Source organism: Guillardia theta (genome assembly GCF_000315625.1).
Source record: "Guillardia theta CCMP2712 unplaced genomic scaffold GUITHscaffold_39, whole genome shotgun sequence".
NCBI classification, from domain to species: domain Eukaryota; class Cryptophyceae; order Pyrenomonadales; family Geminigeraceae; genus Guillardia; species Guillardia theta.
The window spans coordinates 413,439-434,491 of record NW_005434635.1 but is presented as its reverse complement, the minus strand read 5'-3'; the positions used below and the strand labels follow the sequence as shown (position 1 = coordinate 434,491).

General features: G+C 53.4%; 6 protein-coding genes across 6 annotated transcripts; 4 read left to right on the top strand and 2 right to left on the bottom strand.

The window, feature by feature from the left end:
* Positions 1–2,746: 2,746 nt before the first annotated feature.
* Positions 2,747–4,685, top strand: GUITHDRAFT_163527 (hypothetical protein). The gene is made up of 9 exons (XM_005831622.1): positions 2,747–2,989; positions 3,047–3,128; positions 3,216–3,311; positions 3,379–3,532; positions 3,591–3,842; positions 3,971–4,041; positions 4,086–4,214; positions 4,261–4,367; positions 4,414–4,685. Exons 1-9 carry the CDS (start codon positions 2,769–2,771, stop codon positions 4,541–4,543), a joined length of 1,242 nt encoding a protein of 413 aa, XP_005831679.1. The 5' UTR covers positions 2,747–2,768; the 3' UTR covers positions 4,544–4,685.
* On the bottom strand, positions 4,614–7,339 carry GUITHDRAFT_87377 (hypothetical protein). Its single transcript, XM_005831621.1, has 5 exons — positions 7,232–7,339; positions 6,960–7,030; positions 6,270–6,882; positions 5,219–6,218; positions 4,614–5,172 (listed from the first exon to the last, which is right to left on the bottom strand). Exons 3-5 carry the CDS (start codon positions 6,801–6,803, stop codon positions 4,766–4,768), a joined length of 1,941 nt encoding a protein of 646 aa, XP_005831678.1. The 5' UTR covers positions 6,804–6,882; positions 6,960–7,030; positions 7,232–7,339; the 3' UTR covers positions 4,614–4,765.
* A 3,523-nt stretch (positions 7,340–10,862) lies between these two features.
* Positions 10,863–13,746, top strand: GUITHDRAFT_163525 (hypothetical protein; the record flags this gene model as incomplete). Its single annotated transcript, XM_005831620.1, has 16 exons — positions 10,863–11,069; positions 11,184–11,250; positions 11,297–11,353; positions 11,436–12,094; positions 12,141–12,179; positions 12,367–12,423; positions 12,472–12,522; positions 12,652–12,704; positions 12,754–12,805; positions 12,854–12,892; positions 12,994–13,033; positions 13,078–13,146; positions 13,275–13,328; positions 13,374–13,435; positions 13,493–13,531; positions 13,600–13,746. The coding sequence occupies 16 exons, from the start codon at positions 10,863–10,865 to the stop codon at positions 13,744–13,746; spliced, it is 1,692 nt and encodes a 563-aa protein (XP_005831677.1).
* A 906-nt stretch (positions 13,747–14,652) lies between these two features.
* GUITHDRAFT_152942 (hypothetical protein) lies at positions 14,653–16,099 on the top strand. The gene is made up of 5 exons (XM_005831619.1): positions 14,653–15,617; positions 15,680–15,766; positions 15,812–15,858; positions 15,953–16,022; positions 16,072–16,099. The coding sequence occupies exon 1, from the start codon at positions 14,668–14,670 to the stop codon at positions 15,337–15,339; it is 672 nt and encodes a 223-aa protein (XP_005831676.1). The 5' UTR covers positions 14,653–14,667; the 3' UTR covers positions 15,340–15,617; positions 15,680–15,766; positions 15,812–15,858; positions 15,953–16,022; positions 16,072–16,099.
* A 1,275-nt stretch (positions 16,100–17,374) lies between these two features.
* Positions 17,375–20,211, top strand: GUITHDRAFT_109475 (hypothetical protein; the record flags this gene model as incomplete). The annotated part of the gene is made up of 6 exons (XM_005831618.1): positions 17,375–17,859; positions 17,908–17,953; positions 18,014–18,076; positions 18,175–19,621; positions 19,810–19,961; positions 20,095–20,211. 6 exons carry the CDS (start codon positions 17,375–17,377, stop codon positions 20,209–20,211), a joined length of 2,310 nt encoding a protein of 769 aa, XP_005831675.1.
* Positions 20,212–20,310: 99 nt separating this feature from the next.
* GUITHDRAFT_109474 (hypothetical protein) lies at positions 20,311–20,748 on the bottom strand (the record flags this gene model as incomplete). Its single annotated transcript, XM_005831617.1, has 1 exon — positions 20,311–20,748. One exon carries the CDS (start codon positions 20,746–20,748, stop codon positions 20,311–20,313), a length of 438 nt encoding a protein of 145 aa, XP_005831674.1.
* Positions 20,749–21,053: the final 305 nt, after the last annotated feature.

Below are 21,053 nucleotides of genomic sequence, written 5' to 3'. Positions count from 1 at the left end.
CGCGGGCCGCGCCCCGCCCGGGCGCCGTGGCCCCCCGGGGCCGCGACTCGGCGAGCCTGCGGCAGCGGTCCGATCACCGCCGGGTGCCAGTGCACTGTCACATGACTCAGTACCGGTGATTCGGACACTGCCACGGTGACCGTCCGACGCGCGGCGGCGCGGCCCGGCGGGCCGCCGGCCGGTCACCGGGTGGCGGCCGCCGGGGCAAGTGTCACGGTGGCAGCCTGCGGCCGCGGCCAGCCGGCGCAGTCACGGTAGTAACGGCGGTCAACGGCCGGGCGGGCCGGAACTCAGTGACTGAATTAAGTTCAAGTTTCATCGGCTACGCCCCGGCCCCCTACCCCCAGTTTTCAATCAACTGCACACCCTCCCCACATCGAAACCTTTTACTCAAAGTTAAACAAGTACCCGTCAATATACCCCGACCGAGTATACCCACCCCTACTTTGAATGCAAAACTCATATGAGGCTTGTGGTACTTGTCCTGACTTTCGGGGACCCCTACCATCCGGTGGTGAGATTTGCCCTGGGAAGCAACAATTTGACTAATTTGACTACCCCCACCTACTCTGAACACTGCACAAGACCTGTCCAGCCCCAGCTTGTCATTCCCCTGGTTCCCTGCCCCCAAACCGATTACAGATCATCACGTACCCCCTTCACGTCACTACCCACCCCCAAAATGAACAACGATTCTCTCTAGACACCATATGATAGGTTTTATCATAGGAATCTTCAAATAAATTTATCTATACCTCAATTTGAATGTACCCTATCTATTTGGTACCCTGTCAGACTTACTACCCTACCCATGCAACTCCGATGTTAGGGATTTGGTCTCCCTTGTCCCCAACTTAAGTAGTCAATCGGTCCCACCCTACCCCTCTTCATCTCACTACCCCTACCCACCTCTATGGCTTGTTGTACCCCACTTTGAACGTATTTGTAATTACCTTTCCCCATACACTACCCCTCGTTCATCCACCCCTCCGAACAACTTCCCGTTTCCTACCACTACCCTGCAGATTACTATGACAACGCCCCTTGCAGGGACCCCCCCCCTCTCGGAGATTCAAACCGCCCCCCGCTTCACAAAAGTTCTGGAGTACCCCTCCGTTCATACTTTGTGGGTGACTCCAGACCACCCCAGTAACTTCAGTACCCACCGATTTACCCTCCACTACCCCACCGTATTCCAGGAGTGTAGACTGACCCTACCCCTGTACTGCACTTTGTCAACATTGTAATCTACAGGGTAGGGTTGTGGTGGTTGTCATGCCCGATGGGGTAGGGAGAAAAAGGCTCGCACATGAGGGTGGGGTTGTCAACATGAATGACGGGGGTGGGGGTCCACCCTGTCCTCATAGCCATGCGGCATCGTGACCCCCTAATAATCCGTCTCTTGAGTACCCCACCCCTCATTGCAACAAGGACCCCAATTCTGATTTGGTATGTTGTTCAATCAGGGAAGGGTGATCAACCACCCCTGTTTTATCGTTTTGATGACCCCTATACACATCATTTACCACCCCTACCCACCATGGATCATCACCCCACCTTATCGTCTCCTACCCCTGACTCCTACCCCACTAGTACCCTCCTCCTGAACTTCCTCTATTACCCCACCACAGAGCAAGAGTGCCCCTACCCGTCATTTGAATCCTCAAAAAAAATATTTACCCTCCCGATATGGAACCCCCACCCCTGGTAATTTCAATGCTACCGGGCTTATCAACCTGGGATTACCCTGCTATATCTGGGTCATTCGACCACCCTACCTCAGTGTCGTGATACCCCCACCACAACCAACATCTACCCTACCCCAAACATTTACCTACCCTACCCTCCTGTAACTCCAAATGTTGCGCATAGCCCCATAAGTATGCGCTGGAATGCGGCAGAGGCATCCATGGGAATGAAAGACGATCAAATGGAGGAGTGGAAGGGGCAAGATGAACAAGGAAATGAAAATCAAGTCATGCTGCGATGTTGACGAAGTTGAAAACAATCGTGGGATGAGTGGTAACCGGAGAAAGAGAGGGAGCGAGGAATGCAGATCTGGACAGATCGAAATTTGTGAGAGATGCTGTTTGCATGAAGAGAGGAGAGATTTTTATTCAAAGATAGCGTGAAGAGAAAGATGCGAAGCGAAAATGTTTTTGCAGATAAGCCAGAAGAAAGATGAGACACCTGTTGTTGTGATCTGCCTGCAATGGCTCCCTGTCAGAGAGAGGAACGCCACGGGCAGTTGGAACTGATTCTCATGAGTGAAAATGATTGAGAATAGAACCTTAGAAAAACATTTCGAAGCGTTTTGCTTTTGTGATGGTTGAAGCTGTCTTTCATCGTGTGCGATGTGAAATGAGCAACCGCAAGCGAGTGCCAAGCAGGATCGATGCGAGGCAGCCTACATTGAATTTGGAGAGAAGATGCCATTTAAGGATCATACCTTTCTTTCGTATTATTCTGTAGTAGAGTCAATGGTCTGCATCATTTCTTGTATTGTAATCATCTTCGAACTGAGCGATTTGAAGCACCTAATGGCATTTGCGGTTGCCTTCACTTTGAGAATGTTTTTCTGCGTGTTTGGCTCTCTTTGATTGTTTGCATCCCTTTTAGAATTTGATTCGTGTGGTTTTTATTCTGTAGAATCTTTCACCTCCTTCCCTCCCTCCCTCCCTCCCTCCCTCCCTCCCTCCCTCCCTAAGACACTTCGCCATCTTTGAATCTAAGTCATTTCTTTCCCAGCTTTCTTTGGAAATCACGAGATGTCTTCCATTGATGGCGAGGCCGACGTTGTCGCGGGCGAAGAGCCAGAATACGAAGAGAAGCTGGACGAGCAGCCGAAGAGCATCTTGATGGCCATGATTCGTCAGCTGAAAACGGGGATGGACCTCTCGCGCGTCACTCTTCCGACTTTCATCCTTGAACCTAGATCCTTCCTCGAGAAATGCTCAGACTTCATGGCTCACGGGAGATTAATTCAAGAGTGAGGACTCTATTGTTCTGTGAGCAGACACGAGTTTCTCATCTCAATGTTCTGCAGCATTGCTACAACATCTGACCCCCTTGAGCGCTTTCTCACCGTTACTCGATGGTATCTGTGTGGTTGGCATTTCAAGCCACCGGTGAGTCAAAGGATTGTCCTTTCTCGTCTCATTCTTTCTTTTTCTTTCTTTCGTCATGGGAGTCGATGACGTTATGATGTGGAACAGGGTGTGAAAAAGCCGTACAATCCGATCCTCGGAGAAGTGTTTCACTGCAAATGGGATTATGGTGACGGTGGAACAACTTATTACCTCGCGGAGCAGGTGAGATCGAGCGATTGCTGTCTCGTGAATCTCTGCTGGAGTTTTCTTCGTGACAAAATATTGTTAGGTTTCTCATCATCCGCCTATCTCGGCGTTCCATTTCGTTAACAGAAAGGCTGGATGGATACTGAATGCAGCGATTAATCCCAAGAGCAAATTCTTGGGCAACAGTGCTGCTTCTATCATGGACGGACAAGCTTCACTGCATATTCTGGCACTCGGTTATACACTTTAACACTTCAGCGTCTGAAGATGTAAGAGTAACTTGTGTACTTGCAGGCGAAACCTACACGTTCAATTTTCCTTCTTATTACGTTCGAGGGCTCTTGATTGGTGTCATGCGCATGGAGATCGCGGGGGATGTTCAAATTTCTTGCAAGGAAACGGGTTTTCAATGGACCGCTTCGTTCACGAACAGGGGTTATTTCAAGGGAGAAAACAATTCAGTGAGCGGCAAAGTCACAAGGATCGGCAGCAAAGACACAATCTGCAAAATCGACGGTCGTTGGGATCGTGTGATCAAGATTACAGGTAACGTCTTACAGCATGATGGAACTCCCCGTGCTCTTGATTGTCTTGATTGCTTCTTTGATTGTTCCGGGCCATGTTGAGATGGTTTCATTTGATTGTTGAGTCTCTCACGAGGGTTTTCGAACTAGATAAGAAGACGGGTGCGTCAAATGTTTTCTTGGATGTTGAAGCTGAGAAGCAGAAGAGCTTCATGCCTCTGGTAATGATCGCTCTCACCCATGTTCTCCTCCAACCTTATTGCAGAACGTCGACCCTGAAGACAAGCAGAAGTACTACGAGTCTCGCAGAGTGTGGAGTCAAGTCACGAGAGGCTTGAAGACTCAAAATCTCGACTTTGCCACGGAGCACAAGACGAAACTCGAGGACGGACAGGTTTGGCGCTTTCCTCTTTCCCCTCTCTCTCTGACGTACAAGAAAGCGTGCGGGCAAGAAGGAGAGGGACGAGCGCGGCCAAGCGTGGCAGACCAAGCTGTTCGAGAAGGTCGTCCCCAACGACCCGCTCTCATGGCGCTGCAAGATCTGCAAGTAGGAACCGATGAAAGGAGAGGATGAGGGCTGACCAGCATGCCAGGTTCACAGCCTACAACCCCAACGACCCGGAGGAGGAGAAGTTCGGAGCTCAGCTGAAGGCGCTTGCTGACTCTGGTGAACTCGCCGTGGGCACGGAGTTGATGGCCACCCTCAAGGGCTCCAGCAGTTGAGCAGTGGCGATTCATCCCGCAGTTGATAACCCGAGGACGATGAAGGAGCCTCGCTCACTAGACGAGAGATGCTAGACGAGTCGCACGCTTCATCCGCGTGCTTCGATCGCTTGACTTGTTAAAATTCGAACCTTTTCATTTCCTAACGACTTTAGGGTCGCCGGTTAGCTAGAGTACACTCTCGCCCCGGGACTCTCCTGACTCGTTGGAAGCACAAAGAAGCTACGCGAGCCCCTGCTGGCCCTGCTGGAGGCTTCCTGGAAGTGCCACGTTTCCTCCTTCAGCTGCCGGAACCATCACAACGGGCTGGGCGAACAGCTGAGGCTGCATGGGGACCACGGCTGGGTACGGATGCACGACAGGAATGCTCGGGGACACAGCCATGAACATCTGTGAGTCCTGCGAGCCATTCACCTGCTGCATGCCTTGATCGTCGCCGTTGAATTGCGGCTTCGCTGCATCATCATCCTGCTTCCTCTGCAGTTCAGCGTGATCTACCGTGAGGCCAGCAAGTTCCGCGTATCCGGGGACCTTGAGGAGGAGCTCTGTGACCCCCATGAAGTGGATGTTCAACCTGTAGAAGAGCTCGTGCAACAGGCCGAAGGCGAGAGTTCCAGCCGTCGAGACGCCTGTAGTCAGCATCAGTCACCCCCCACAAAGCAGTTTGCCACACACCGAGCGCAATAAGGAAGTACTGCCACATGTAGGGCTGTCCCAGCCACGTCCAGTAGGCGCCAGCTGTTGCGCAATTCACTCCTGGGTTGGTCAAATTGTACAAAGCCGCGTCACTAGCGCAACTGCAGATGTCGGGAGCAGGCGGATACAGTGCTCCGTCGTTCCACATCTGGATACATTGGGAAGGGCCAGCAGCGATGCCATAGACAGTGGAGGCGATCACGGCGATGACGCCGCCGAACAGCATGCTCGACTCGCAGACTACACGTTTCCCGAGCTCACTGTCCCAGATACCTCCCATTATGACAGGAGGGAACCAGCAGACTCCCAGCATATTGCCGAGCAGGAAGATGGAAAGAACACTGTAGTTCGCCAGAGCAAATGGCACGATGATAATGTTGATGAGCAGCACACAGATACGGGCCCACAGCAAAGGCTTCCCTCGCAGGAAATGTGATGAGATGGTCGCAGCCAGACCGTTCTGCAAGCTGTCGATGGCCGACTCATTCATCACAGCCGCGAGAACCAGTACCAAGACTTCAATGAAGTTCTCGACATGAGCATTCGGCGCTGACGGATCTGACTTGAACAGCTGGAAGATGTATAGGTTGGGATTGGTATTCTCGTAATCGACCAACCCACCCCACACAGCAAGGAGTCCACCGAAACCAAAGATGAACACAACAAACACTATTGCAAAGCAGGCGATGATGCCTCCTCTTTTGAGAGCTGTGTGGTCTTCAGCTGCCCAAACTCTTTGCCACATGCCTTCGTTGAAGACTGTAGCGGCGGCAAGAGATATCGGCATGGTGAAAATGGAGCTGTAGCCTGAGAGATTCGGACCAAGCATCGGCTCATACGGACCAAAGTTTGCAGGGAGATCTCTACGAAATGTTGCAGCGACGTAGATGGTGAGAATGATCGTGAGGAGAACACTGATGATACCCTGAACCTGATCTGTCACGATCGATACCAGCAAACCACCATAAACCGTGTAGATCTGCCAACTCAACGGTCAATCAGGGAATAAATTCAAAGATTTTTGGCTTACAGTGGTGAGAACTGCAACAATGATGATGATCGGGTAGCTCACAGAACCAACAAAGTCACTGAACAGGCCACCGACAGTTGTGAACTCAGCGAGCATGAAGATTGACATGTTGATGAGAGTCACGATGATGGTTGCCAACTTCGCAGTGGGCCCAAATCGCAGCAGGATGAAATCACCCAAGGAGTTTGCATTCGGAAACTTAGTTTGCACAATGTCACCAAAATATGCCTGCATGATGATGGGAATGCCTGTAGCAACGGCATAGAATATCACGCCCAGGTAACCTGCATACGAGGCATAGCTTGCGGTACTGGTGATGACCCAAGAACCAACACTTCCAGCGTAGAAGCTCCACGCGATCCTCCACATGCCTTGTGTTTTCCTGGCAGTGATGAAGCCTTCAGATGTCTCCAGAACGTGCTTCACATTCTCGTTCTTCTGTGTGAAGAACTTGGTGTAGATGATTGCATAAATTGCAATCGCCACCAAACAAATGATGGTCAGGGAGTAAGACAGGGCGATCCAGTCGGTCATTGTCTTGACAGATGTTTAAACTTCGGCGGGTAACAGCGCGGAACGAACGGGTGCACGGACTCCTTGCGCAGGGATTAACCTGAGGAGGCGTCAGGAAAGGCGCTCAGGCTCACTTCCATGTTGATCTTTGTCATCGACACAGACAACATGAAGAACCTGAAGAATGAGAATGGGGAGGCAAAGAATGCCGTGTTTTAGCTTGTATCGCGCTGGTGCCACGACAGCGCCTACGTGTTTCGTTTTGATCAAGAAACACTCATGACGGAATTTTGAGGGTATGAGGAACAGAGCCCCCAACAGCACAAACAAGTTCATGATGAGAGGTGTTTGATTTGAAACACTACATAGAGCAGCACATCATTCATCATGAAGCCCCAAGACAACGTTTTCAACCATATGCATCCAACTCAGACTTCATTCATCATCACCTGATCAAGTTCAAAGGGTCTTTCTCAGCCACAAAGCGAATTAAGCCTTGCAGCACCCCCGTCCGTACGAAACGAGTAGCTCAGGTCAAATGAAACTTTGTGACGCCTGTAAGCATAATCAGTAGACGACCCGCACACTGTCACACAGTTTGCACATACAGCCGTCTTGAACTCCATCATCATCATAGCCGACTTCTACTCGTCCACGAAAATCTACTCTCCTTTCGCTCTCTTCGACTTGTCTGCGCACTGTCTTGGTCATCAACTCAACCAGGTCTTGCCGGTCGCTCCTCATGATAGCCTCTGATTCTTCCGCTCTCGCCTGCTCTCATCACAGCCCCCTCATCTTCTCCCTCCTCTCCTCATCATCCCATCTTCTTCCCTCCCCTCCACCGTGTCCTCGTCCTCCCTCCCCTGCTGTGGCCTCCTCTGCTGCAGTGAGCAAGAAGTAGAGGGATGCGAGAGGGAAAAGATCACCCACGGGGGGTGGGGGGTACGGGATATTGCAAGGGTGGGTACTACTTTGTGTTTTACGATTGAAGCTGGGTAGGGTCCTTTTTGGGTTTGACCGCGAAGGGGGTAGTAGCTGATAGCCTTGCAAAAGACCTTTTCAAGACAAACTTTCAACACTGAAAACACAATCTTTGAATGTTAATTTGAAATTGTCATAGAATATTTGGAAAGATTCTAAAAATGGATCCATGGCGATGAGAGGGTATCCTTCATTTACACGAGATTTGGCTGTAAGGGGTGGGGTGGGTACAGGACTTCAGTACGGTGGTACAAGAATTTGCGCTGGTAGGACTGGACCAGTCAAGGGGTGGGTTGGTTATTTGAGCAAGTGGGGTGGGGTCATATGTGTCTGAGTAGGTGGGGTGGGTTTCAAAATCGGAGGGTCGTATATCCCCACAGGGGGTTGTAAAGGGTACCCACCTGGAGATTAACCATGCAAAATGGGGGGCATGCGGGGTAGTCAACAACAAATCAAAGGGGGTGGGGTACCTTGCTTTGTATTAAAAGCACGTGAGTACTGACGGGAACCCCCACCCTCTATTGTACACTCCACCACCCCCTATAGTCTACTTGACCCCCCTTCCCACTGTAACTGACACTACTACCCCTTGGGACGGATCTCGTGCAGACCCAGTGTGTCTTAAAATGACCACCCCATAAATTGATGTGGAGAGGACGGGTTATCGAAGATGTCATTTTACTTGTAACGAAATATGTACAATAACGGTTAAAAGTTATATAAAATAGTTATAGGAACTTGAATTACCTTTTTTCAGTGATTTTAAAAGCATGTAAGTGTTGTAAATAGTTTTAAACAGCGTTCGTACCGGCCGTGACCTGTTTGCTAGTCGCAGTTGCGTCGCTCAACAATGGCCGCGCATGCTGAGCTGTAGAAACATGAGGGGAGGGAGGAGCCCTGGAGAGCCTCCTCTGCCTCTCTGAGTTCGATTATGCTCCGCTCCTCATCCTCGCCTCCTCTTCCAGCCTCAGACCTTCCCTAATTCGACGGGCCTTCCTTCCTTTCCTGCCAACCTCGTTTAACCTGCTGGAACATGCTCGTGAGCAATGAGGTCAACGAGCCCTCGCTCTTGCTATAGCTCTCATTGGTCGATGGGCTGAGAGCCTTGCAACCTACAGGCAGCTGATTGTTATTGGTGAAGGGACCCAAGGGATCAAAATCGCGCTACGTTTTCCATGATTGGGAGGACTGATCAGACAGACTTGGCTGCTGCAGGCCTCGAGATGCCGGATTGACGTAAGACAGGCGGAAATAAATGCATTATGACGCACCTTTTCTCCACGTTCTATCTAGTCATGTCCCTCTCGCCTTCAACGCTTCTAGACCTACAAGGGTCTATGTCACAGACCTTACGGCCTTACTCACAACAGTACAAGGGTCTCTGTCAAAGATAAACACCTGAGTTGCTTTTTGCTGAGAGGAGCCACCAACCTCCTTCTTCCCGACCAGCCCAGGGCCCTGCTATTGCACTGCTTGTATAGTTGCCTCGGTAAAATGCTATTTCGCGTTGTTCGAGTTCCTGAGTTTCAAACTCAATGACACCTCTGTGGTGTTTCAAGGTGATTTTTGAGCAATCTGTCGCTTTCATCTTTGATCGCTCCATTCTTTCACATTCATCTTTGAGCGATGCACTCTTATGCAAAAGTTCTATCTCTTCAGAGTACCGCCCTTCAGATCCATCTCCATAAAGATCAGAACAAGTCCGTCCAGGAATCGAAGGCGATTTCTTCGTCTCTTCTCATCGATTCATGATGGCCCTCTTGAGCTTGAAACTTCAGAATCTTAACCACGGACGGGAGAGGGCTCGAGCAGAGGACATGCGAGTGCAGTGTGGGTATGCTGCCCGGCTGTGGAGGGAGGCTGACTGGACAGCAGCCCCGCTTTCGGAGTTCTGCAAGGGCAGTTGTGCAGCAGCAGGGAATCGGGCATAGCCGATGAGATCAGCAGAGGTATTCAGAGAGATTCATTACACCTATCAGTCAATATCACCGTCACCTGAACACTCAGAGTGACTTAGTCGGCTTCTGCTACTTCTGTTCCAACATGAGCAGCCATGCCTGACTTCCAGCCTCTTCTCCTAAACTCGCAGATGTAGCAGGTCAGAGGAGACAAGGTAGCCCTATAGAAGTCACTCCTTCCTTCTCAATCTCCTCTAATCCCCTACCATGTATCGTATGAACATTCTTCCTGCCTAGATTCCTCCATTTCCTAGTTCTGCCTCCGATTCACCTGCCGATCTTATGCCATGTGGGACAAAACTTGCAAATGTGTAGAGTTGTTTTGCTGCTGCTCTGAGCGTCCTCTTATTATTCAATGACAAGTGAAAACATAGCTTATTCCTGCCCTCCCTAATCTTCCGTCGTCTCCTTCCTTCTGACATTTTTGCTTTCGGTCCAGTCGTGATCCTGTTGTCATTCTCCCCACTCTAAATGGCCACGTTTCCTCTCCTTTCCTCTCCTTGGCTGTCCTTCCCTCTCCTTGGCTGTCCTGTCCTGTCCTGTCCTGTCCTGTCCTGTCCTGTCCTGTCCTGTCCTGTCCTGTCCTGTCCTGTCCTGTCCTGTCCTGTCCTGTCCTGTCCTGTCCTGTCCTGTCCTGCCCATTCATCGATCGCCACATGGCTCTCCCTGACCCTGGTCGGCTTCAATTTTTGTTCTTTGTAGTACGTTGTGTCCTCTCTCGACGATTCAGCACTTGAGTGATGAGGGAAAGGTAGAGGACCTTTCATCTGATCAACTGTGGTGTTCGCCTCACCCTCCCTCCTCCTTCACACCTCTTCCGTCCTCCCCCTACCTCTCCCCCTTCCCACGAATTGTCCTCCCTCCCCCACATCCCCTCCCCTCTTCCCCTCCCCTTCTCCCCTCTCTGCCTCCCTCTCTGCCTCCCCTCCCCTCCCCTCCTCCTCTTCCCGCCTCCTCTACCCTCCTCTTCTTCCTCATCGCTTCCCTGGCTCTCCCTGACCCTGGTCGGCTTCAATTTTTGTCATAAAGGAGTCTCGACTACCCCACCTTTCCCAACAACTACCCCCATCAACCTATTGGGACTACCCCCACATGGAGAAGGTAAGCAAGTCTAAAGGCGCTTATATCAGAGATGCAGGGAATGGGCGCTCCTCCTCCACCCCCCGCTCGTTCCTCCTCCTCCTCCTCCTCCTCCTCCTCCCCCCCTCTGAGCCTTAGCTTCCTTGTTCTGTCTCTCCTTCTGGCTCCTCATCCTGCCGATGGGTTCAGTCCTCTCCTCCATGCTGGCGGCATTGCATCCCTGCACCCGCGCCATCCCGTTCGCTGCTCGGGGATCTGCAGCCCTGCGGTGAGAACATACTGAAAATTCCAGTGAGAATGAAGAGAGGGGGAGGAGGGGGAGGGCAGAGGAGGATGCGGTTAGGAGTGGAGAGCTTTCGACTGATTGATGGTATCCTTTCAGTTTTCCTTTGCAGCATCTCAGCCTGCAAGAAGAGTTTGCTCTCTGCTCATGTCACAAGGTTCAACAGGTCCTAATCTCCTGCCAACTTGCATGTTGTAAGCGTTGCCATGCAGAGACTGCTGTCACGGACTTGGATCAAGGAGGAAAGGAGGCAGCCGAGAGCAAGAAAGGTGAAGAGACAACGAGTTCTTCTCCTCATTCTCTTGCGCCATCTTCCTTGTCTTACCTGATGAGTTTTCTTCTTCCTCGCAGGAGACTCTCCAGCTCCGCTCAAAGTGTCGCAAGTCAATGGAGCGTTTGAGGCGTTTGCCAGCAGTCTGCTGCGGCTCAAGGGCCGTGTGAGGTTCGCTACCATCAGCAGAGTCTTCAGAGAGGAGTTCCCCTCCTTCGCCTCCGAGGACGTCCTGCCCAACGTGACACTCGGGCGGAGCATCCAGGCCTGGTACGAGACCAAGACGGGGAAGCCGTTGAAGAAGAGCAGGAGCGGCTCGTATATCGGCATGTCGCTCATCAACCCGCACTACACTGAGTCGGACTTGACGCCCCTCCGCACCGTCCAGGCGCTCTACGACAAAGAGATGGACAAGTCTTTTGCCAAGCTGGGACTGAACGTCGTTCGCTCATCCGCTAAGAGTGGTGGGCAGGCGGTGAAGGCGAAGCAGGAGAGGAGCGAAGGGAAGGCCAGGAAGGGTAAGATGTTGAAGGGAAAGGATGCAGGGATGAGCGCAGGGAAGTCGAAGAGGTCTGCAGCACCTCAGGACGACAGGAAGGAAGTGAAGGAGATCCTGACGTACTGCGTTGAAGCGTTTGCCAACTGTCGGTTGACCGACCAAGGCAACGTCACGTTCCGGGAGCTCTACTCGGAGTTCATTAAGAATTTTCCCTTCGCCGAGAAGGAGCCAAGTTTTTCTGTGAGTCCTCCTGCAATGCCATCCCGGGTGACCCTCCCGCCTGCAGGAACCACACTTCGGTCGGATCCTGGCGAAGTGGTACAAGGTGAGCAGGGGCGAGCAGGGAATGGAGGGGGGGAAGGGAAGGCTAACAGAGAAGGGAAGAGGGAAGATAGATGAGGAGAAGGGATGAGGAAGTTGAGAGGAGGGGAGAAACAGGAGAGAACGCTGGTGTTGGGAATGAGGAGAAGGGAGCGAGGGGAACTTGAAGCCGGCCTCATGTAGTTCCCCAGGCGAAATTTCGCAACGACCTGACAAGAATCGAGTTGCTTGATGAAGACAAACGTCAGGTTTGTTCGCCTCGATCCTTTCCTGGGGTTGTGTAAAGAGTCTTACAGCTCAAGAGAAGCATGTTTCCTTTCGCCAACCTGGGATTCAACGCGGAGCCGGTGAAGTTTTGAGACACGAAGAGGAGGAAGAGGAAGAGGAAGAGGAAGAGGACGAGGAAGACCAGGACGAAGACGAGGAGGGGGAGCAAGAGGAGGAGGGAGATTGCAGTGGTTGTGATGATGTTGCAGGTTGACCCAACCTTGATGAACGAGGCTAAAGTAGCTCTCCGTCGAGTCATGAAGTGGGTCAACGCGTCTGTTGGGGTTGAGCGTGAGTGATGATGATGTCAGGATGGAGGGGGTTGGGATCATGGTCAAGAAGAATAGCTTCAGGGAGTATGAAGTATGATCGCCTCCTCCTCCGCGCGGCATGTTAAGAGCTTCTCTGTAGGTGGCAACGATCATACCTGGATCTCCCGCGAGCATCGAGGTCTTCGCTCTTGCTCACCCTATCCAACTTTTCCCTCTCCCTCCCATGCAGCAGCAGCAGCAGCTCATGGACTGGACTGACGTTCCCATTCGTTTCTGCAGGGGAATGTCGAGAAAGGAGACATCCTGCTGGCTGTCGGAGGTGACGAGCAGCCAACGAGTGAACGCAGGGTCAACTTGATGCAGGCAACGCTGTGGTCGACATGACGCCCCAGGAGCTGGCAGACGCCGTGCTCGGCCCAAGAGGCTCCAAAGGTAGCTCACGCCTCCGCTCCTCTTTCTCTTTGGCTCCTTAGCTCCTCCCTCCCGCGCCTCCCCCCCTCTTCTCCTCGTCCCTCTTCTTGTCTCCTTGTTGGCCGTCTACCTCTCATCTCCTTTCTCAGTTAGTATGACCCTCAAGAGAGCGGCAGTGCAGCAGACCTCGTCTGGGGGGCAGGGTACCTTCTCACGCCTCTGCTCGCCTCCTCCTCACCCTCTGCCAGTGCTCGAGCGCGTCTACACCGTCGAGCTTGTGAGGTCCGACAGGAAGGTTGAAGGATCTAAGGTAGCTTTCGAGCCTTGCCCAGCTCTTTTCCAGCAGATCAGTGAGACTCTTTGCCAGATGACAGAGCTCGAGATCGCCGAGAGATACAGAGACAAGGTTGAATTCCCCACCACATCCCCAGCTGGCAACCATTGACGTTTTTTGTTGCTCCTTCCAGCTCGTAGGAGGTTCTAGGACCTCCTAAGCGCTGCCTACCATTCTCCCGCTGGTTCCTCGCACCTGGAGGGCTTGCACAAGGCCTGCAGAGCCTCGAAGACAACTCCAGGCGAGGCTCGGCGCAACAGGCTCGTGACGGTGAGGAGACGTCGTGACTGTACGCCGGGTCATCATGGCGGCATGGCATGCGGCTCAGCGGCTGATCAAAGTGCAGTGATCTTACCAACTTGACCGTTCAAACGGCGGGGCGATTGAATTTTCGCCGGGAAGTTCAGCGCCGGGGGGCCGGGCACTCAGTGCCTGAGCGCCCGGCCGCACTGCAGGCTCCCGCGGCGGGCGCGGCCGGGCCCCGGGCCGCTCGGAGGCCCGGGCCGGGCCGCCGCAGTCGGACCGGCCGGGCCGGCCGCTCAGTGGCACAGACCGGGCCGTACCTTCCGAAGGCCCTGACCGACCCGGGAGCCGGCACAGAGGGCCGCAGCAAAAGTTTAATCAAGTTGAAGTTTCACCCGGCGTGCCACGGTCTCAGGATAATAAATTCTAACCGCCGGTACCGTAGTACTGTACTGTCCAGGTTGCCACTGGGGCCCCGCACTCAGGATTCCCGGAGCCTGGGCTCAGCCGCGGGCCGGGCCCCGGCCGGCCTGCGGCGGGCGGCCGCACCGGGCCCGGGTGACCGGGCCCGCCGCCGCACGCGGGCCTGGCGGCCGCACGCCGCCGGCCGCCCCCGCAGGCATAGCGGCCGCCGGCCCCGGACGCCGAGTCCGGCACTGCGCCGCTCGCAGTGCAGCGGCACCGCCGCCCGGCCCGCCGGCGGGCGGCCCGGGGCCGGGGGCCGCCGAGTCTGCGCCGCCAGCCCGTAGTAGGGATGCGGGCTCAGCTCCTTGCTGGTACACCGGGGTAGGGTACTTTGAACAGGGGTTATCTGACATGATGGTGTGTTTGATCCCCTTGTTTTGTAGGGATTTGCTTCTGCATGGAGGGGGTGATAAGTCTAAGGGCAGTTTTTGTGTTCGAGTTGGGGTGAGAAAATATTTGTATGGAGGGGTAGTAGGGTTGATGGTGCTTTCAACGGACTGATGATGGAGGTGTGCGAATCGAGGAGAGCAGGGACGCGAGCCGATGGCGAGGACGAGGACGAGGACGATGAGCTAGTGGGCGAGGAGCATGCATGGCAGATACGAAGGCTCCAACTCATCATGAAAGAGTTGCAACAGGACTGCGATCGTCTGCGAGCATCGCTATGCATGAGCGAATTTCAACGTGGGATGCTGGAGTTGGAGCACGAACAGAGAACAAGTCAAGTGAAGGGTCGGTTTGCTGAGATTTACAAGGGCTTGAACGAACTACACGCAAGAGATTGTGATAGCATGCATGACGAGCTACGAACCAAAGCTCATGAGGTTCGGAGCGAGCACGATGCGTGCAAGGCCTCGGTCAGCCAGACCGAACAGGCCAACAAGAGGTTGATGGAGGACATTGACTCTGCAGAGCACACTATCGTGTCTGTGGAGAGCGAGTCTGAGCAGGTAAAGGAAAGGATCAGACTGTGCACTCTCAAGCTCAAACGTTTGGACTTGCGAAGGACTACACTTGAAGCTCGGGCCCATGAAAGCCAACTGAAGTCAACGTCCCTACAGAACAAGTGTAAAGAGGTGGAGGAGGAGATTGACGGTCTCAGAAGCTCAATACGTCATAATCAAGGTTACGCGCGACATGTCTCTTCGATCAGATCATCTCGACCCTTGTAGAAAACAGCTAAATTCACTTATCAGAAAAGAAAATGTGACAAGCAAAAGATGGGGTGCTTCAAATCCGACACTCGAACAACATCTATACGAGTTCCATGATTGAAGTAATGTTGTAGGCTCGCTCACTCGATCCGTGCATGTTTGAGCAGGTGCCGCCTGGGCGATGTAGACCATTCCTGACGATGCCATGCCACTGCCGAAGAAACTCCAACAGATCCATTTAGTTTTGCTCAGTTGAGCGGCATGCAACTTTCCAAGGCTGCTTGCTCTTCACGACACTGTGACACCATCGTCATACCCTATTATGCAACACAAGTGCAGCAGTAGCAAGCAAACATACCTTTTCAAAATGGCAGTGGTTTTTATCCATACAACGAGCATATGCCGTGAGCTGAGCTGGACATTTTGCATCGACACTGCGCACTACCTGAGAAGTCATGTCAGCCAGACCAACACGCCATACAACACTCACTCTATTGACACAATCAATGACCTCCTTGCCTTGATTCAAACAAGATCCTGAAGGCAGAATAAATTCAGAGAGACAGCAGTTTGATGAAAGTTTTGGAAAGTGAAATGAAGGAAATCCATCCGATCAACAGACAATACTCACTGGGATTTCTATCATCTTGCTTGCACTGCATGAAGAACTTGTTCACAGATTGCAGCTCTCCTCAATGTGCCTTACAGCGAGTCAAGATTGCATCCAAAAGCATAGATGATGAATATCACTTGTTGGTTGCATAGAGGACAGGACCCACAAGCAACGCGGATCCGTCTCTTGCTCTTGCCTTAGTCCCATCGTCGTACTGCAACAATTGTCATTCAGAAAAAAATTGAAGAAGTTTCACAAGGGAAGAATTTGTCAGAGACTGCCTGGTGGCATCAAGTATTCTTGGGTGAAAAACAGAAATTTTTAGACTGAGTGAGTTTTGTGCGATCAGAGGCAGCGAACACAGGTGACTGACTGTGTCAAAACGCAACAAATTGCGATCATTTCAACGTTTCACAGGATACACCTTTTCTCCCAAATTGAGATAGAGTAGCAGAATTCACGAGATCAACCATGTGCATGGAGGCAGCAACAACAAATAGTTTCATACAGAAAGGTCAAGTCTTCTGTTCGCTCATCGCATCGACTATGGTGTTGAAGTGGGAAATAGGCTCATTACAACCTTTGTCTCAATACAGGGAACCAAAGCTGAACTGGTCTAATGTGTTGTATTTCGCATGTTATGCTCACCATTCCTGCCTCACTCCCACATAAAATTCTTTCTTCCTCCTAATCTCCCCCAGCTTCTCCTGATCCTCCGCCCAGTCCCCTCCCCCGTTCCTTCCCGCTTACCTCCATGGCTGATCGCGGAGCTCGTCTTCCGCTGATCTCTCTACTTGTAAACATAAAAATTTGTTTTAATATTTGTAATGTTTGTTTTTTAATACTAATATTTATGTACGATGAATTCTGTTACTTTGAATATATACTTCCAACATTTGCTACAACATAATTAAATAAGATAATATATATGATAAAAATTAGTATCAGTTTAAAAGTATATATGAAACAGTTATAAGTATTTGATATTTGGGTACAAAGAGGATGCCAGTACAACTTTGTACATCGTTTTTAGCTGACCTTCTGCAGGGGGTAGGGGTCCATAAATGGGTTTCATTACCGGGTCACTTCTAGGATAATTTTGTGACAAAGGGAGGGGTGTCATGCCATATTCCTGGATGAAAGGGGTCATGGGGGTAGGGTTTGTTCAAGAACAATCCGCCTCAGAGACAGGGCACCATGGTGGGAGGGGACCAGGTCAGTACGTCGCTACATGTGTACGCGGTTGATGTTGATAATGATGACACGACGACGATGAAGATGATGCGACAAGACAACATCCATGCTCCCTTGACCGCTCCTTGTCACTGCCTGTGCTTGCTCTGCCGCCCCATCGCACCCTGGGTGTTCCCGCCATTGACAATTTGAACAGGCCAGGGAGCTTGTGGATGGTAGGGTGTGAGGAAGAAGATTGAACAAGAGATGGAGGCAGGAGGAGCAGGTCCCGTCTCTCTCGAGGGACAACACGTAGATGCTTCTGGCGGCCTCGACGTCGATGGGCACCATGGAGGCATGGATCACGACACCGACGTTGTGCATGACGGCTCGCATGATCGGAGTGGACGAGTCGACGCAGACGACGGGATGATGGACCTGTCCTACAGGAAGTACCATTGGAGAGAGCTGCGACTTGTTCCTTTCTCCTTCTCAGTTGGCGCTCACCGCCTCCCCATCATCTCGGCGTACGTGCCCCCTGTACTCGAGAGCCGAGTTACCCAGCGCTCCTTCGTGGCCATCCAGCCGCTTGTTGACTTCCTCGGGAGTCAGGGGGGATCCCCGTCATGGAGGAACATCAGGAGGACCGCAGGAATATCAGAGAACCTCGTCGAAGTAGGAGAGGTTCCGGCCTCCTACTACCCCGATGGGTCCGTGAGGGAGTGGCTCAAGAAGAAGAGGAAGGAGAGCAGGTTTCGGCTTGTCGTTGGAATCCTACGGTGTTCTGAGAGTTGCTGCAGGTGGGAGCTGATAGATGTAGATGGGCTGCGGAAGCTTCACCTCCAGGTTCGTCCTCGTGCGCTTGTTAGAGCTCCCCCTACCTAATGAGGTTGGTACCTGTGGCAGAATGGAATGCTGATGCCGTCTTCAATCTGTAGCCCCAACTTCACACCCACTGAAAGGAGACAGGTGAAGCTTTCTCCTCCTCCCTCCTCCCTCCTCCCTCCTCCCTCCTCCCTCCTCCCTCCTCCCTCCTCTTCTTTCCCCTCCTCTCACCTTCTCCTCAGATCCTGGGACTCCTGGAAAAGCTTGCGGAGTTTGTCAACCTGGCCAGGGACAACCTTCCAGCGGCCTTTGCAAGTTTACAATCTTCAGCAGTAGCAGGGACGAACTCTCTCAAGTTTGAGGCGTGCCCCTCTGCTCAAGGCGGATACGGTGGATGGCAGGGCGGCTCCAACGGCCCCATCCTCCCAAACCTTCCTCTCAGTGTCAGTGCCAATCTCCCCTCGATTCCCTTTGGCTTCAACCACGCGATGCCGCCGCAGCCGAACCCTTCGAACAACATGCTCGGTCCTGCTCCGGGCCCGGGCTCCTTTGCGCACGCTCTCTTCGCGTCGCAGCGAGATCCCATGATGGGAGGAGCCTCGTCCGTCCTAATGGACAGCGGGAAGCGGAGGATGGATGAGCTGCAGCTGGAGCCTCATGGACATGCCTATCACGACGAGCTGAACAAGCGCCCGCGATGGTCAAGCATGGGACCGAAGCCTCCCGAGCCCAAGGCGCCGGAACCTGCTCGCTCGCCCTACATCATGTACAAAGAGTTCTGCATGGACCAGGCGAAAGCCGAGGGAAGAAATCCAGGAGAGGCAGGGAGGCACGCGAGGGCCGAGTGGGATCGAGCTGGTTGCGAGAGCGATCTCCACAGGCGGTGGGAGCATGCGGCGAGGGAGGACGCGAACCGATACGCGCGGGAGAGTGAGATCTACGCTGATCAGATGAGGGAGGTCGCTTTGTGGGAGATGCAGGACTACTCGAACAGGCTGCGGCAGGCTGTTGACGACGGAGCAGAAGAGCCTCTGCGGCTGCTCATCGAGGAGGTCCAGCGCAAAGTGCAGCCGGGGCAGAAGCTTCACTACTCCCCCGAGGCCCTGCAGTATGACACGTCCGACAACCTCGCTCAGTCCTTCCAGGAGCTCTCTAGCTGCCTACAGTCGGCCACCCACATCTCCCGATCCCTCACGCTGCAGGCAGGAGCGCATGAGTCAGGGGTGGTGCTGGAGAAGCTTCGGCGAGCAGCGTACCTGCAGGACCTCGACGAGCTGAGACGGGTGTTGGCCTCGTGTGAAGTCTTCAACCGCAAGTACGGGGCTGTCCTGCGTGCTGGGGCGATGGACAAGTCGCAGGAGTTAGAGGCAGCGATCGACGCTGCTGCGAGCTTGCAGAAACGACTGGAGGGGGACGAGGCCGACCGGCGGCTCTGCCATGAACTTCGGAGGATGGCGAAGTCGAGGAAGGACGACGAGCTGCTCGCGCATGCTCGGGAGTACAGGGAGTGCGTGGAGACCTGCGTTGGGCTCATCCAGGAGATCGGGAGACTTTGGGACGACAAGGCAAGGCAGGGGCACCGCATGGCGCAGGAGACGCAGCAGAAGCACCAGCAGAGTGAGGTGCAGGTCAAGACGGTCAAGAAGGCGCTGGCGAAGGCGCTAAGAGAACAGATCATTCACTTGCCACGTGAGCTTCTGATGCTTCTCATTTCTTGCTCTAGTTTCCCTCCCACCTCTCCAGCTCCTCCCCTCTCCTCCTCCTGCTGCTCGTTCTCGTTCCCACTGCCCTCCTCCTCGAACCACCCTCGCTCTGCCCCTCGCGTTCCTCTGTCCACTTCCTGGTTTCCTGTGTCTCCTCCTCTCACTGGTTTGTAGACGTCAAGGCAGCTCCGAGGAACATCTCTGCATCTTCCGCCAACGTGGACGAGGAGCTTTTCAAGCGGATCTTCCCCGAGGCTCAGGGCAACACGTTTGCCATCAACAACCCGTCAGCCACATTCAACGTCTCTCAGACCTACTTTGCCAAGGTCCTTTTACCTCTCCTCATAATCATCATCTCCTCTAGCAACTTATCCTGACCACCTCCCCCCGGTCCTTTCTCTGCTTTCCTTCAGCCACCACAACTTCCTTCTCCTCCTACTCCTCACATCGTGACCGCAGAATCTGAGGAACGGCGGATACATCTCCATGGACTCGTGCACTGCTGTCCTCACCAAAGACGGAACGCTCAAGGTGACGGGGATTGGCAAGAGATCAGGAGGAGCAGGAGTCCCGTGAGCGCTCCCACCTGCCCAGGTGCTCCTCCCTTCCTCCTGCAGCTCCTCTCCTCCTCTCCCTTCCTGCTCGTGATACAACAAGGTGTACTTTACTCTCCTCTCATGCCCTGACGATCCTCCTCACCACGTCCGAGGCCCCTAGTGGGCGCGCCATGACCGCCATGGCCAACGTCGTCCCGACGCTCGTGATAAGGAGGGTGAAGGCGATGGTGAGGCCGAGGTCGCCTGTTCTTCCGACAGGGATCTGCCAGCGCAGGAAAGAATCTTCATCCTCCTCCTCGCGCTGGTGCTGCTGCTGCTTCTTCACTGAGGTAGGAAGAGACACCGCTGCCTGCCCCGGGCAGTGCACGCTCAGCAGAGGAGCAGGGACGAGGACAGGACGGGACGTCTGGGAGGTGGAAGGACGTTGATATCTGCTGTGGACTGGGAGGACGACGACGTAGCTCGTCTCACCCTGCCTGATGGGGATGTAGGAGGAGGAGAGACACTGCCTGGCATGCGGGGAGGAGGATGGAACTTCGAGGTCCGCGAGTTCCATCAGTCTGGTGTCTGCATGAGAAAGTTACTCTCGATAGCGTCAGGGCGGAAAGATTGCTGCAAGGAGGGAGGAGAGGGAGAGAGAGAGGTGGAGGGGGATAGGGGGAGGACGGGGCAGCGGGGTTGAGGGGGAAGACGACGCCGTAGTAGTAGGAAGCAAACAAGGAGGGAGTTGGAGCGTCAACAACATGAAGGAGGAACTGGGGAAGGGGGGGGGGGAAGGGAGCGGAAGGGAGAGAGGAGCAGGAGGAGGGAGACTGACCGTTCCCTCCGAAGCGAGCCTCTTCGCTCACTTGGAACGAATCC

Coding starts and splice junctions, on each gene's coding strand:
- GUITHDRAFT_163527 (XM_005831622.1), top strand. CDS start 2,769: ATGTCTTCCATTGATGGCGAGGCCGACGTTGTCGCGGGCGAAGAGCCA. Junction 2,990..3,046: donor CACGGGAGATTAATTCAAGA/GTGAGGACTCTA, acceptor AATGTTCTGCAG/CATTGCTACAACATCTGACC. Junction 3,312..3,378: donor CTTATTACCTCGCGGAGCAG/GTGAGATCGAGC, acceptor AAATATTGTTAG/GTTTCTCATCATCCGCCTAT.
- GUITHDRAFT_152942 (XM_005831619.1), top strand. CDS start 14,668: ATGATGGAGGTGTGCGAATCGAGGAGAGCAGGGACGCGAGCCGATGGC.
- GUITHDRAFT_87377 (XM_005831621.1), bottom strand. CDS start 6,803: ATGACCGACTGGATCGCCCTGTCTTACTCCCTGACCATCATTTGTTTG. Junction 6,219..6,269: donor TTGTTGCAGTTCTCACCACT/GTAAGCCAAAAA, acceptor TTGAGTTGGCAG/ATCTACACGGTTTATGGTGG. Junction 5,173..5,218: donor GTACTTCCTTATTGCGCTCG/GTGTGTGGCAAA, acceptor TGCTGACTACAG/GCGTCTCGACGGCTGGAACT.